The sequence below is a fragment of the Musca domestica genome, unplaced genomic scaffold (genome assembly GCF_030504385.1).
Source record: "Musca domestica strain aabys unplaced genomic scaffold, Musca_domestica.polishedcontigs.V.1.1 15, whole genome shotgun sequence".
Classification (NCBI taxonomy): domain Eukaryota; kingdom Metazoa; phylum Arthropoda; class Insecta; order Diptera; family Muscidae; genus Musca; species Musca domestica.
The window spans coordinates 17,076,087-17,090,099 of record NW_026712207.1 but is presented as its reverse complement, the minus strand read 5'-3'; the positions used below and the strand labels follow the sequence as shown (position 1 = coordinate 17,090,099).

General features: G+C 34.4%; 2 protein-coding genes and 1 long non-coding RNA gene across 8 annotated transcripts; 2 read left to right on the top strand and 1 right to left on the bottom strand.

Moving 5' to 3' along the window:
* The first annotated feature begins 377 nt into the window (after positions 1-377).
* On the top strand, positions 378-8,407 carry LOC101900251 (protein LSM14 homolog A). 6 transcript variants are annotated; one of them, XM_059119748.1, is made up of 8 exons: positions 378-982; positions 3,529-3,969; positions 4,199-4,567; positions 5,224-5,699; positions 5,760-5,924; positions 6,640-6,869; positions 6,932-7,299; positions 7,444-8,407. In XM_059119748.1, the coding sequence occupies exons 1-8, from the start codon at positions 862-864 to the stop codon at positions 7,449-7,451; spliced, it is 2,178 nt and encodes a 725-aa protein (XP_058975731.1). In that variant the 5' UTR covers positions 378-861; the 3' UTR covers positions 7,452-8,407. The 6 variants fall into 6 exon arrangements, with proteins under 6 accessions (XP_058975731.1, XP_058975730.1, XP_058975729.1 ...); XM_059119747.1 differs by having other exon boundaries at positions 379-982; positions 5,236-5,699; positions 6,610-6,869; XM_059119746.1 differs by having other exon boundaries at positions 379-982; positions 6,610-6,869.
* Positions 416-2,116, bottom strand: LOC131801265 (uncharacterized). The gene is made up of 2 exons (XR_009341765.1): positions 1,595-2,116; positions 416-1,500 (listed from the first exon to the last, which is right to left on the bottom strand). It is a non-coding gene; the product is annotated as an uncharacterized LOC131801265 (long non-coding RNA).
* A 2,734-nt stretch (positions 8,408-11,141) lies between the features above and the next one.
* LOC101900888 (development-specific 25 kDa protein) lies at positions 11,142-13,683 on the top strand. Its single transcript, XM_005178570.4, has 4 exons — positions 11,142-11,300; positions 11,356-11,583; positions 13,085-13,258; positions 13,320-13,683. The coding sequence occupies exons 1-4, from the start codon at positions 11,205-11,207 to the stop codon at positions 13,599-13,601; spliced, it is 780 nt and encodes a 259-aa protein (XP_005178627.2). The 5' UTR covers positions 11,142-11,204; the 3' UTR covers positions 13,602-13,683.
* The last annotated feature ends 330 nt before the right edge of the window (positions 13,684-14,013 follow it).

The window sequence follows — 14,013 nt, the reverse complement described above, 5'->3', positions numbered from 1 at the left end:
CATGGTAAAAAAATAATAATAATATGCATCAACACTTGGAAACATTGAAATGTCAAAATAAGTAGATTTGTATATATTTCCCATACGACGCCAGATGCGTAGGTTGTAAACATATGCATTTTTAACTATTTTTTTACTAATTTCAATAATTTTTCATTCAAAAATTTCAATTTCAAAATTGGCTTTACTGTTCATTGTCCCAGCAGCTGTGTGGATGCTACTATTTGTATAATACCATGGATTTATACATGTATTCGTTGTTTCCGGCTCCTACCATATTCGTAAAGAAGGGTGGCAATGATTGTCGATTTCGAACATTAAAAAAGACGAATGAGAGAAAATGGGGGAACCTTTTAAAAATGTAATATTTAAAGGTTGGTAGCACTGCTCGCAGAGAACATTATTGTTTCTTCCATTTGGCAGTAAGTTATTGAGGCCTATTGAAAATTTATTGTCGAGAGCAGTGAAATTTGTGGAAAAATACTTATTTTCCGTTTGGGAAAAACGTCCAACGCGAAATTAAATAGTGCTTAAAATCGCTTAAACATCGAGAGCGGTTTCACTGACTTTCCTGTAAAAGTTCCGACAAAAGTGTGCGTTGCGTCTTATTCGCGAAAGGCAGTCTGATTAGCCGTGAACAAGAGAGCAAAAGTTGTAAAAAAGGGGAGAAATTTAAGTGTTTGCTATTCATTAAGTGCTGAAAAGGTCTTGAAGACTTTTGACAGCTTTATAACGACCCTAGAGGTGTTACAGAACTGCTGTCGAAAATCCGGATTTTAAAAGAAAATCATAGTCATTGTGCAAAGACTGCGCTGCTTTTGTATTTCTTCCATTTGAGCTGTATATCGCCACTACGACAAAATGAGTGGCGGCATGCCGGAGCTGGGCTCAAAAATCAGCCTAATATCTAAGGCCGATATTCGATATGAGGGTCGTTTATACACCGTGGATCCTCAGGAGTGCACAATTGCCTTGTCAAGTGGTAAGTTTTAATTATCCTACGTCCCCTTTTCAATCACAACAACAAAACTGCGAAGTACTGTTATCAAACGGTACATATTTTTTAGTTTTGTCAATTTTGCATTTCGTGGATTCCACCTCTTCGTTTTTGTTCCTTAAAATGCGTATGTATGTGTTTCATTTCTGTTTTCTTTGTCGTGTTGTTTTATTTTCTTTCCTTTTCTTTCTGCCACCTACCTTACCTCCAAATTTTTGTAGTCAAGTTGGCATCATTTTTTTTATTTACCGCCATTCTGTTTTCATTATGTTAAACATACACATCTATGCACAAAAATTTTGTCATTACATTTGATATTTTTGTGATTTTGCAGCACTTATTACAGAAACAATTTCGGTGTGGTTGCTGTGAAGTGTGTTGTTGTTTGCACTTTCCATATTCCTATCGGCAACAGACGACATGGCCGTGTTGTATTTATTAATTTTTCATAGTTTTCTTCCTTATTGGAAATATGCGTCTATTGTGAGACATTTATGTTTCAGCTACAGAGCGAACAATAGAGAGAGAGAGAGAGAGAGAAATTGAGAGTGGCAATTACCATTTAACGGTTATTATTACGGTGATATGTTTACCTACCAATGTTGAAGAAATACAATTTCTTGTATTTGTATGAAATGTAACTTGTCATACTGAGAATATTTAGTTTTTTTTTTTTTGAGTTGGTACCCACTGTTGAGAAAAAAGGGAAAATAATAAATTGGCATATGTCGAATCTTATCAATGGATTTTAAATATTTCTTAATATAACTCGCAGTTACAGCTTTTATTACCTTGAGTTTCGTAGGACCTCTCTGATGTTTTTTTTTTTTCATATCCTCCATATACATAGTATGGAGGGTATATTAAGTTTGTCGTTCCTTTCGTAACTCATCGGAATAATGATTATAAACCCAACAATCTATATATAATCTTCTACAATGTGTATATAATCTTGATCAGCGTCAAATTCTAAGACGATTTAGCCCTGTTTGTCCGTCCGTCTGTTGTAATCACGCTAGTGTAGAAGCGAATCAAGATATGATGGGCTATATCTGTTCACGATATCGTATAGTCTATATATAACGGTACCTCCCGATATTCAGTATTTTTTATGATGAAGTCACATTTTCCAATGGAATTATTTGAAAATCTGCCCCTGAAGTTTATTTCGGGTACTGAAAAAGAATCTTTATAGGTCCACCATATTGTTTAGCCTCCATATAATGGTACCACCGATATTCGGTATTTTTTTGTTTTTTACCCAATGAATTTGGCTGGCATTTTTCAGTCTGACGAAAAATTTTGTAGATAGGTTTACGATTCTATATAGCCCCCATATAAAATTACCACCCGATATTCGGCATTTTTTTATGATTTTGTTCAAATTTTTTATAGAATTGTCTTCTTAAGCCAAAAGTTGTCTATATAGCTCCAAGTATTACCTCTATATGACGATACCCCTCGATATTTGGCATTTTGATGAATTTAGTCAGATATTTCAATGATTGTGAAAATTTTAACAATTTTTGCAAATTGTTACTAGAAGATGTCTGTTAGCACAAAAGATCTGCAAAAGAGGGGGATTTGAGAGAACAATTTTGACAGTTCTTTCACTGAGAGTTTGCAATTTCTTTCTGGGCAAATTTCTTTTTGCAATTAGCTAGCAACTCTTCTCCTTCCGGTGATGTATATTTGGGCTAGACATTTAAAAACAAACTTATTTTGAAAAACGCAAGCACAGCTGCTTTGGGGTTCGATTCATTTTTAAATTTTGCGTTGTAGTCTTGATCAGCGTCAAATTCTATGACGATTTAGGCCTGTTTGTCCGTCCGTCTGTTTTAATCACGCTAGTGTCGAAACGAAATAGGATATGATGGTCTATATCAGTTCACTATATCGTATAGTCTCTATATAACGGTACCTCCCGGCATTCGGTATTTTTGTTATGAAGCCACATTTTCCAATGGAATTGTTTGAAATTCTGCCCATGAAGTTCATTTTGGGCACTGAAAAGAATAGTCCATATAGGTCCACCATTTCGTTTAGCCCATATTTAATGATACCTCCAATATTCGGTTATTTGATGATTAAAGCCACATTTTCAATGGATTTTGCTGGTAGCCGATGGTAATTTCTTAATATGCACGTGTCAGTCTGACAAAAATTGTGTATATAGCCACCATATAAAATTATTTCCAGATATTCGGTATTTTCATGATTTTGGTCCAATTATTTATGGAATTGCCTCCTAGCCGAAAATTGCTTTTGCAGCGATTCCGTCTGTTTACTTTTTACAGTTTTCTTGCAAAAGATAAACACCTCACTCCCTCAGAAAGCAGTTGCTGGACAATTCCTGCAGGAAAAGTATCCAGACATACTTATTGCTTCTAATAATTAGCTAGCATATTGGTATTTTGATGAGTTTCTTGACACATATTACAGTAGTCTTAATAATACCTCATTTATCTTACATCTGTGTACGAGCTCCACTAATAAATATATAATTTTTTTTTTTAATTTTTTCTTTGTAGTGCGTTCCTTTGGTACGGAAGATCGAGAAACTCAATTTCAAATTGCACCGCAAAGTCAAATTTACGATTATATTCTGTTTCGCGGTACCGACATCAAAGATATACGAGTGATAAACAATAGCTTGCCTCATCCAAATGATCCCGCTATTATGCAAGTACAATTACCAAATGGACAACACGTGATGCCACATTTATCTATGCCAAGTATGAATCCACAAGTACCACCGATGGGTGCTGTGGGAGCGTATGGAAACCCTTTCGGCTCAATGGGAGGGTTAGGTGCGATTGGTGGAGCTAGTGGAAGCGGCGCTGTCCCACCGTCCTTAGCACCAGGGTCTGGTGCTCCGGGACCATTTATGATGGGTAATCAACAAGTACCGCCTCAGCAGAAATTATCACAAGGACAGCAATCACAAGCACAACAGCAGCAAAAACAACCAAGTAAGTTAATGTTGCAACACATGTCTAAAGCCAAGCCTGTTTGGAACATATATACCAATGTGGTACAATTAGAAGGAGTCTTCCATGCTGTAGATAGTGATTTGTTCAAACCAAAAAAAGAAAAACAAAAAAAAAAAAAAAAAAACATCCGCCTTACCACTTTCAGCAGTTTCTTCTTAGTGTCTGTCCATAGCCTATAATCCATATAATTTGCTTATCCTTTCTACAGGCAGTAATACAGCAGATGCAAACCCTTTGAGCACTTCGTTGTTAACAACAGTTGATAATGTGGGCTCGCAATCAACTTCTAATATAAACAACAGTAATGCGAACAATGCAAATAACGCCAATGCAAACAACAAAATAGGCATCAGTTGTGCCATCGATAACAACAACGTTGGTCTATTGGGCATTGGTCTCAGTTCAGGTGGCGGTCTTCTAAGTAACATAGGCTTAGGTGGAGGTAGTGGCGGAAGTGGCAATGGAATTATTGGTAACGCGACTTCCAATCCTGCTATAACGCCCTATACGGCTGCTTCAGTTTCCACAACCAAGAAAATACCAAATACATCGGCCCTAAATGAACACAAAGACCAAGGTGTGATGACGAGGGGTAAACCCATTTTTATACTCTTCCAATTTATTATTCTTTTCCAAATTACCTATTCACAGAATGCCACATTTACATATTTTCAAAGACAGTTCTCATTTTTTGATTTGTTAATTTGTATTAGTCGTAGTTTGAGTTTGGATCTTTTGAAGAATTGCCTGAGAGAAAGGTTTTTCACTCAACACATATGTACGAGTATATTTCTTTTTATTTCCTAATACGGAACCATCGCAATATTTGTTTAATTTTGAAATTTATTTAAACATTTTCGGACTAGTTATTTATTTATTTATTTTTTTTTTTTTTTGGTTTTTGGAGCTTGGATGATGCTTGCTAGGAATGTTTGACTCTTTTAACTTTGAAAGGGATCCCTGGTCCTTGGTTGTCATTATGAAATATTTTCTTTAAAACTCTCCGGATTGTTTTGTGTTTTCTAGTTCGTTTAAGGTTTTCATTTCAACTTTGTTTAGTATAGTAGCTGAGATTAGACTCTGTTTTCAGATTTGATTTTTTATTTGTACTTTGACTTTGATTTGAAAAAAATTAAAAATATTTTTTATACACACACATGTACATACACACTTTTATCGAGTTTTAAAATGCGTACTGTTTTCTTCTCCATCTTCAATTATAATTGAATGAAGTTTCCGTCATAGACATGCTAGCTGGAGCTTCGCGATCAACCACCCCCATCAGCTTGATATCGCGAAAAAGCCCTTCGGCAGACATCGGCGTTCAGGTTAATCAACAACAGCAAGCCCATCAACAACACAACCACAACAATCAAAATCAACAACAAGCCCATCATCATCCGAATCAACATCAAAACAATGCTGGCCACGGTGGTCAGTCGCGTGATGCTGGACATAAGCGACCAAATTATCAAAACCAACGTAATGGAGGCGGCGGCGGTGGTAACAACCAGCGCAACAATGCCCGCGATCGCCGTGATTCGGGTCGAATGATGGACAATTATCATAACAATCATGATGGCGGCGGACGTAATCCGTACAATCAACGTGGCAACAACCAGGGTAATCCAAATCGAAACAACTGGAATATGCATCGTGGAAATATGCCCAATAACATGCGTAACAATCGTGGCATGCGTTCCCAAATGGTAAGCAGTTATGGTTATGGTTTGACCTTCTTATGATAATGTTTTTGCATTTTCCTTTAGATGAGCTTCAGATCGACCAGCGGGCCCGGTGGAATGCAAAAACCTCCTCGCAATCCCATCAAGTTTGAACAGGACTTTGATTTCGAACAAGCAAATAACAAATTTGAAGAACTTCGCTCTCAATTGGCAAAACTTAAGGTGGGCGATGAACCCAAATCAGAGCAGGTATTTTTTATTTCGTTTTTATTTGTTTGTACGTTCAAAAGCTACGTTTATATTTTGTTCATTAAACACAAGTATTCTATTCTAATACATATTCGAACCAAATAGTTAGTACTCATTTTCTGAGAACAATCTGGTTCCAGTACAACATTAAGGCAACACAATATTTATCTGTAGAAACAGCAACAATGATAACATTATTGAAAACTAATTTGCTTATTTATTATTATTTTTTTTTTTTCGTTTATCTTCCACCATAATCCCGACATGTAACTACTACCACAACCAACCTACCACTCGCACCTTTTGTTTTCTTCGAAATTTATCTTTACGTACATAAATTGGCTACAACTATACAATATTATCCCTTTCTGCCTTAAAATTGTTTACCGCGCTTGGACGATCCCATCAATATTAAACAACATACATTATATTCCCCACAAAAATTGAACACCTGTACGAAATATCCAATCCAATCTCCCTCCGGCAAACGTAACCTAACTTTGCTTGCCATTCTTTGAAACAACCATTGTTTCTTGAACACTGCATCCATCCGCACATTCCACTCACAAAAACTACACAATTTATTGTAAATGTGAAATTGTTTGGTTGTGCTGCGATGAAAATAAATATTTGCAACAACAAACACATTGCAAAAAATAATGATGACACTATTTAACTCTAAAAGTGTTCTTCGCCTACTCCTACTACTTCGCAGATGAATGGAGAAACAGATAAAAAAGATGATTCTGGGAATGAGACCGGTGCTGGCGATCACGAGCCCGAGGAAGAGGAAATTACTGTGGGCTATGATAAAACAAAATCATTTTTTGATAACATTTCTTGTGAAACGGCCCAAGATCGTGCTAAGAATAAAAATTATGATTGGCGTCAGGAACGCAAGTTGAACAGCGAGACATTTGGTGTTTCATCTACAAGACGTGGAGGGTACGTATTATTTACATCCTAGAGTTACACCACCCCACAATTAATGCCTAATAAAATTCCAGATATCGCGGTCGTGGTAACAGCTATTACAGCCGTAATGCGGGCAACTATAATGGTGGTGGTGGCGGCGGTGGATACAATCGCGGCTATCGCGGAAACAATAATTACCGCAATCGTAGCAACAATCGTAACAAGATGCATAACCGAGATGCCAACAATGCAAATGGCAACATGAACGCTCCCAATAGCAATACAACTAATCCCGCTGGTAGCAACGACTCAGCAGCTAACTTGAAAACCCAAGCACAACAACCATCAACGCCAAGCTCATCGTCCGCTGCCAACACTAACACAGCGTCTTCATCAAAAACGGTGTCGTCAGCATTAGCAGATACTAAAAATCAACCTCAAATGGCTGCTGTTGGTGCAGGTAAGTTTTAAAAGAGCATTTTTTTAAATCGAATATGCAAAGAATCGGACTGCTAATTGACTTTAATCGTTTCCCTGCCTATATTCTTAATTGAATTTATTACAAAACATAAATATACATTTAATTTTGGCTCTAAACTTTCAGGTCAATAATCCTTTGTGGACAATTTGATGAGATCCCACACTAAATAAAGAAAGCATCAATCAAGGAATTCATTTTTATAACAAACCCAACACACGAAAAATACTTTACATTTATCGAAGGTATTTTTAAACTGCTGACGTCCTTCTCCCATCTATGAAAAATACGAACCTAAGAATTTATATGTAAATTAAAAAAGAAAGAAAAAAGAAAACAAAAAAGGATATATTAACTTTTTAACATTACTACTTTATATTTAAATGTAAAGAAGAAAAGCCAATCAAGTGACATGTAATAACTTGAATGAATATAAATTTTTAAACAATCATTTAAATATGGGTAAAGCAAGGCGGCACACATTGGAATCATACATACATACGGTTACATACAATACAAAACAAACAAAAAACATTTTAAGTATGTTAAAATAATAGTTTTAAAAACAAAACAAAAGAAGAAAAAAAAAACAATAACAAAAAGAGAGGATAATAAGAAAAAACATTTATATATTGAATGAAATTTTCCAAGAATTTTAAACAAAGAAGAGATATAATGTAACTGAAAATAATTAATATATATATGAAAATTGTAGAACTACTAAATGAAAGAAATATTACGAAAATAATTAAAAAGAAAAGAGAAAAGCAAAACAAGAATGATTAATAATACAATGATACACACGTCTACAACAATATTTTTATAAACTAAAAAAAGATAGTAGGGGAGCACTAGGATGAGTAGAACGTTTCTGCCAAGATTTTTTAGAAATAAAAATTGTGACTTTTGTTTCGAAAGGGTGGAATAGCATTTATTGGAGCAGACAGCTAATAAATAAAAATTCAACATTTTTGAGTATACATACATATATATTTATTATAAAACCAACCAACCCAATCCCCATGTCATTTGTTAGCAGAAAATATAATATTTATTTAAGGCAAAGATCAAATAAAGAAAGTTTATAAAAGCCTCACGAATTATTATTTCAGAAATTAAGCACGACGGTATATGTTGTATATTTAATTCGAATCGTTCATCATTTCAAACAGCGAAGGGAGTGAGCTAAGAAAATGCGTCTGTATGATTGATTTTAAAGCACGTCGTCATAGATTTCTCATGAATTGAAATCATTATTTTTTCTTGTTATATTTGCTTTGTTTAACAATAAATTAAGTTAAGAGTTCAAGTGTCGAAGCGACAAAACATTGTTTCCTAAAAGCCCTTTCTGTGTGAAGCAGAAGTACTGAATAAGAAATAAATCTAATGTTAATCCCAACGATATTCCAACAAAAAAAAGGTGTGAAGTTCTAAAAATAGTTACCAAAATCTTTTTAATATTATTAGGAAACTAAATTTTCTAAATCACTTAGTACATAGGTATGTCGTGTGTATACAAAGTATTTAAACATTTTGAGAATTGTAGAGAGCAATGCACTGGTAGTTGTGGATAAAGTCTACAATGTAAACCAACGAAGAATACATGTTTCATCATCCCTACATTCGCTTCATTTTAAATTTATAAATTTTTCACTTTACCCTTTAATATTGTAATGAAATGTCGCTTAAAGCCGACATAACCATAGTTTGGCAGACATTTAATTTCTTTGATTGTAAAAAGAAATGTATTCACAAGACATGTATAATTCTTAGTTTAAGACGACTGGCTATAAATTCATGTAGAATTGTTATTATATATGAATGTATGGATACTACCGTTCCTATTCTCTGTATTGTAAATCTTAGCTATTGCCTCATACAGCATAGAACTGAGCCAGTGCAAAATCAAGAAATCTTGTAATTTCATACTTGTAAAATGTATACTCACACCCAGGCACACAAGTTTCTCCAATGTTGTCACATGGACGACGAGTATAAAAATGTTGATGTAAAATTAATGATGAAACTCATATAATGATATAATGAAAAGTATGCATATGATTATTATTATTACTTCATAACCTTAGAAAATGTAAGAAGCTCACTCTACTTCTCCATTCTTGAAAAGGTCTATGATTAAAAACTAATTAATTTAGTTGTATAGTTTCTGAATCTTAGAAATTATAGCAGAGCAAAATAACTCAAATCAAATTAAAAATAAAAATTATCAAATTTGAAACTAATAGAGCTAAATTACATTACTCCCAAATTTAGAGAAAGGAAGGAGGTCTACAATCAAAAGGGAATGAAAGAATAGCGAATGAAAGAAATATGTACTAAAATTATGTTGAATAATGTACGTTACCAAAAAAAAAAGAAAAAAAAACGAGAAAAACCAACTAACTACCATTAAATGTTTAATAATGATCTTTTTTACATATTACAAAAAATCTGTATAATAAATTTAAATATGAGTTAAAAATTAAATTGTAAATGCACATTTAAAAAATCCACTATTTCTTTGGTCTGATTATTTTGTGAACTGATTTTTCCAGCGAGGATCATACATATCTGTATGCAACGATTGTTCAAAATTATCTGCAATTTGTACATTCTGAAATATATACTTATTATGAAACGATCGATTTTGCATAACTCACATGCTAACGTTACTGTAAAGAGGTCCTAACAATACTTTCCTTACATTGCAGAGGAGGGGATGATACTACTTTTACACTGCTCGTATCTTCGTTCATGTTTGGTTGAATCTAATTTTTTTCTTTCTTACCCGGGGGTTGTATTGGGGGACACTCTATCGAAATATGCCAACAAAGGAACTTGAAAGAGTTTTGAGTTGATCATTTAATTTGTATGCGAAAATTTCGAAAATCCTATTGCGTTGTTTTACATTCTCTTACCGAAATTTTCTCAAATATTCTAGACTCCAGTTATTGTAAAAAACATTTTTGTTTTTAGCAATCTAAAATGCTCATATACAGATTTATTTCTATTGATATTAGACCGATACCGATTGTGAGAATTTGGCCCAGAGAGAATTTGAAATAATAAATTAAAATTCCATTTTGCCATATCATTTAATAATATCGTTTAAAAGTGTTGGTGAATGCGCAGAAGTGCGCAAACTATAAGCAAAATAATTCCTAAACCATTACAAAAGATTGATCGTAATAAAAGATCCTAAAGAGGGATGCAGGGAAATCGAGAAAAAATTATTTTACATAAGTTGAATATTTAAATATGATGGAAACTGAAGTCTGCTAGATCGATGATTTGGACCGTGAACAAACCAATTTGTTATTTTCAGAATTATGTTTAGACATGATGTTGATGCCAGATTTGCGTGAATACCACATATATTTTGTGTTGCCAAAAGACGAACTATAAAATAAAGTGTTTAAACCTTCAGCACTACCTATAAATTGTAAGTAAATTCAAAACGTAAGAAAATGACAACGCTACATGAAACTGCATCCGGCTCAATGTAATCATATGCATCGACTGACATTGTGAACCTGTTTGAAGTGTGTTCTTTCTTTTTAATGAATATATGCAGCACGAACGAATGCTTTTTATATACACATATAAATATTCGATTTTGTCCAAAAATATAATAATACACTTATGTACGAACAGGTGTTCGCCAACACAGACACTGTAGATATGGAGATATTGCACACATTCCAGAATAAACTGGGATATATTCATAGGTGCTGGGCGGGTCAGTGTTCGTAACATAGCTCATCCTTATCATATTAGGTGCAAACATTGGATGCACATATTTCTAAAGTTTGAGCGATAAGCTTTTTAGGAATGTATAAAAGACTGAAAATCTTGCCTTCTTATTCAGTTTTAACTCAAGATTCCAAATGTTTGATTGGTCAGGCAAGAGTGTTGTATACGTTGGTGCCTTCAGCGGCATTGGCTTTCAAGTCTGTCAGATGCTAATGAAGAAGCCTCTTAAGGTAGAGTTTTAAGTTGATATTTTTAACCGAAATGTTGCTAATAAGTTTTGTGTAGCATTTGGTCGTTTGCAGTCGAATGGAAAATGTGGAGATGCTAAAGAAACTGAAGGTATTAAATACCGGCATTCATGTGTCCTTCGCTCAAATGAATATTGTGGATCACGCCAGTATTGAACGCGCCGTGAAGAATATTGTATCGATAGCAGGTCATGTTGATGTTCTAATCAATGGCGTTGGGGCTTTGGCAGACAAGGACGTTGAAACGACAATTGCAGTCAATTTGGTAAGTCTAGTCGAGGAGAAACATTAAGAGTTCTGCTACAACGGTTATCATACATACATAAAAAAGATCGGTTAGAATAATAAGACATTATTTGAAAATTTACATACAGACCCGAAGCAATGGTATGTTATAAAATAACAGCAAAACTCGATTGTAAAACTAGTGCTAACTTGAATCCGACGTTTTGTGTTTTAATTTCCTTTTGTGATGTACATTAGCGATATACCATTTTAATATAAAATTTAACTTCAGTGGAATGTGGAGAATTGTGCTCCTGATAATAGAAAAAAACAAACAACATCGATTTCAAAAAAGCGCACCGGATTTGTTAATCTAGTTGTATTTTGTAGTATTTTTAATGTTAATATAGGTTTGTGGGGTTACTTTTTCTGCAGCTTTTTTATGAGAGGGTAATGTAGTTTTATTCTCTTTTGCAGGAAAACTGTGCACTGTGCACTATTCACTTGCAACTCTTTTTCTTCTCCTCCCAATGATTTATATTTGGACATGCCATCTAAAAACATCTTTATTTTGGAAATCGCAAGCGTAATTGTTTTGTTTTTTATCGGCTTATTTTTAATTTCTGCATGACTAATCCTTGTTTATGACGAAGTTACTGACAGGTTTTTGCAGGGATTCCGTCTGTTCGCCTTTCACAGTTTTCTTGCAAAAGAGAATAAAACTACATTACCCTCTCATAAAAAAGCTGCAGAAAAAGTAACCCCAGAACATAGATGAACAAAATGAACATTGCGCTTGTGTGTGTGAGATAAACCAAAAAGCACGTTAAAAATATCTCCTTTCTTGTTTTGGACGTTTTGTAACAAGAATTTTAATTTTATGTTAGTAAAATTATTAAAAAACATTAATTATAAACTCCATATATTTATATTTTTCTACAAAAGCTATCTATAATTTGTTTTTTTTTTTAATGTTAACGGAGCAACAATGCGTGCATCCCCCACGCACGTCTACATTCGTTGAAGTATCATCAACGACTGAGACCACCGCAAACGTATTGTTTTGTGCATCGAAGCCCCAGAAAGAAGCTGTCAACATTTCTCTCTCGAACCTCTTTCTTTCGTAGAACTTTTGTGTTAACAGACGACTGGAAGTCTTTTCAATTTTCAACAATTGTTACAAGTTTACCTTATGTGTATTTTGATTCCGATTTAAAGGGGGCGTTACTTGTCTAGGAAAATAGCAATTCCTCGAAGTATTGCCAGATCGGTGCCTGCAGCTGACAACTATACATTCAAAGGAATGTATGAAATCAAACTCATCAGGGAGATTCATTCGTTATTTTGAATTTAATAAAAAAATCAGAAAAGGCACATTTTAAAAATTACAATCATTTACTGAAATTTTTTTGATTTGTTTATATTTTTTGACTTGCTTTACTAACAAAAACAACAAAATCAAATTTGTATGCGGTTGTTGTTACGATCCGAATGATCCTGTCTCACATGTTTTTCTACATTTAATTTCGTATAACTTTAAGACTGGCTTGATCAACACTACGCTTATGTTGATGCCTTGGATGGACAAAACCCAATATGGCAAAGGCGGAATGGTGGTGAACATTGCTTCGGTATATGGTTTAGAACCTGGCCCTGCTTTTAGTGTTTATTCAGCTGCAAAACACGGTGTTGTCGGTTTTACCAGGTCAATGGCGGTGAGTTAAGACAATAAATTATATTGTGCATCATGATATTTATTCTTACATCCCAATGTAGGACGGACATTTATTCAGCAAGACTGGAGTCGCCTTTATGTGCATTTGTCCGGGATTGACATCAACGGAATTAATGATGAATAAGCGTGACATGGACTGGATGAAATGGATTTCGCATACTGATGAGATCTGGAATACAGTTATAGATGCCAAAATGCAAACACCAGAAGTTTGTGCTGTGAATATTGTTACCATAATGGAGCAATGGAAAAATGGTGGCATGTATATTTGCAGCATGGGTGGTGTAAAGGAAATTGTACCGCCCGTTCACTGGCAAATGTAACTCAAATAGTTTCCATCAAGTGCAGTCTGTTGTATAAATATATATTTACATGAGCAATGTGTGTCTAAAAGTTGCAAAATTATTCAAATTATTAACGTTGGGGAGAATATTTTATGAGTGGTGGGGAAAGTGTCAAATAATGGGAGCAAATGTAAAATGTTTCATTCCTATCGAAGTCGAGATATGTATTTGGAGACCCCGCCTATAGAGAACTTTATTTCTACTACACATCCTGTACAAGACGAGCATTAGTTTTAATCTTAATGTGGACACTGAAATGTTCAAAGTGAAAAGCTAAACATTTTTTTGAAGCACATTGCTGCCAAATTTTCCAATTTCCTCCGGAACTATCCACTTTAGTCGTTACTAGAGGTGTCATTGGGCAAGTGAAATGTTGGGGCCTGATTTGATA

Excerpts from the sequence above, each read along its gene's own strand:
- LOC101900251 (XM_059119746.1), top strand. The coding sequence starts at position 862 with ATGAGTGGCGGCATGCCGGAGCTGGGCTCAAAAATCAGCCTAATATCT. Across the intron at positions 5,700-5,759 it reads GTGGCATGCGTTCCCAAATG|ATGAGCTTCAGATCGACCAG; the intron begins GTAAGCAGTTAT and ends ATTTTCCTTTAG. Across the intron at positions 6,870-6,931 it reads TCATCTACAAGACGTGGAGG|ATATCGCGGTCGTGGTAACA; the intron begins GTACGTATTATT and ends ATAAAATTCCAG.
- LOC101900888 (XM_005178570.4), top strand. The coding sequence starts at position 11,205 with ATGTTTGATTGGTCAGGCAAGAGTGTTGTATACGTTGGTGCCTTCAGC. Across the intron at positions 11,584-13,084 it reads CGACAATTGCAGTCAATTTG|ACTGGCTTGATCAACACTAC; the intron begins GTAAGTCTAGTC and ends TATAACTTTAAG. Across the intron at positions 13,259-13,319 it reads GTTTTACCAGGTCAATGGCG|GACGGACATTTATTCAGCAA; the intron begins GTGAGTTAAGAC and ends ATCCCAATGTAG.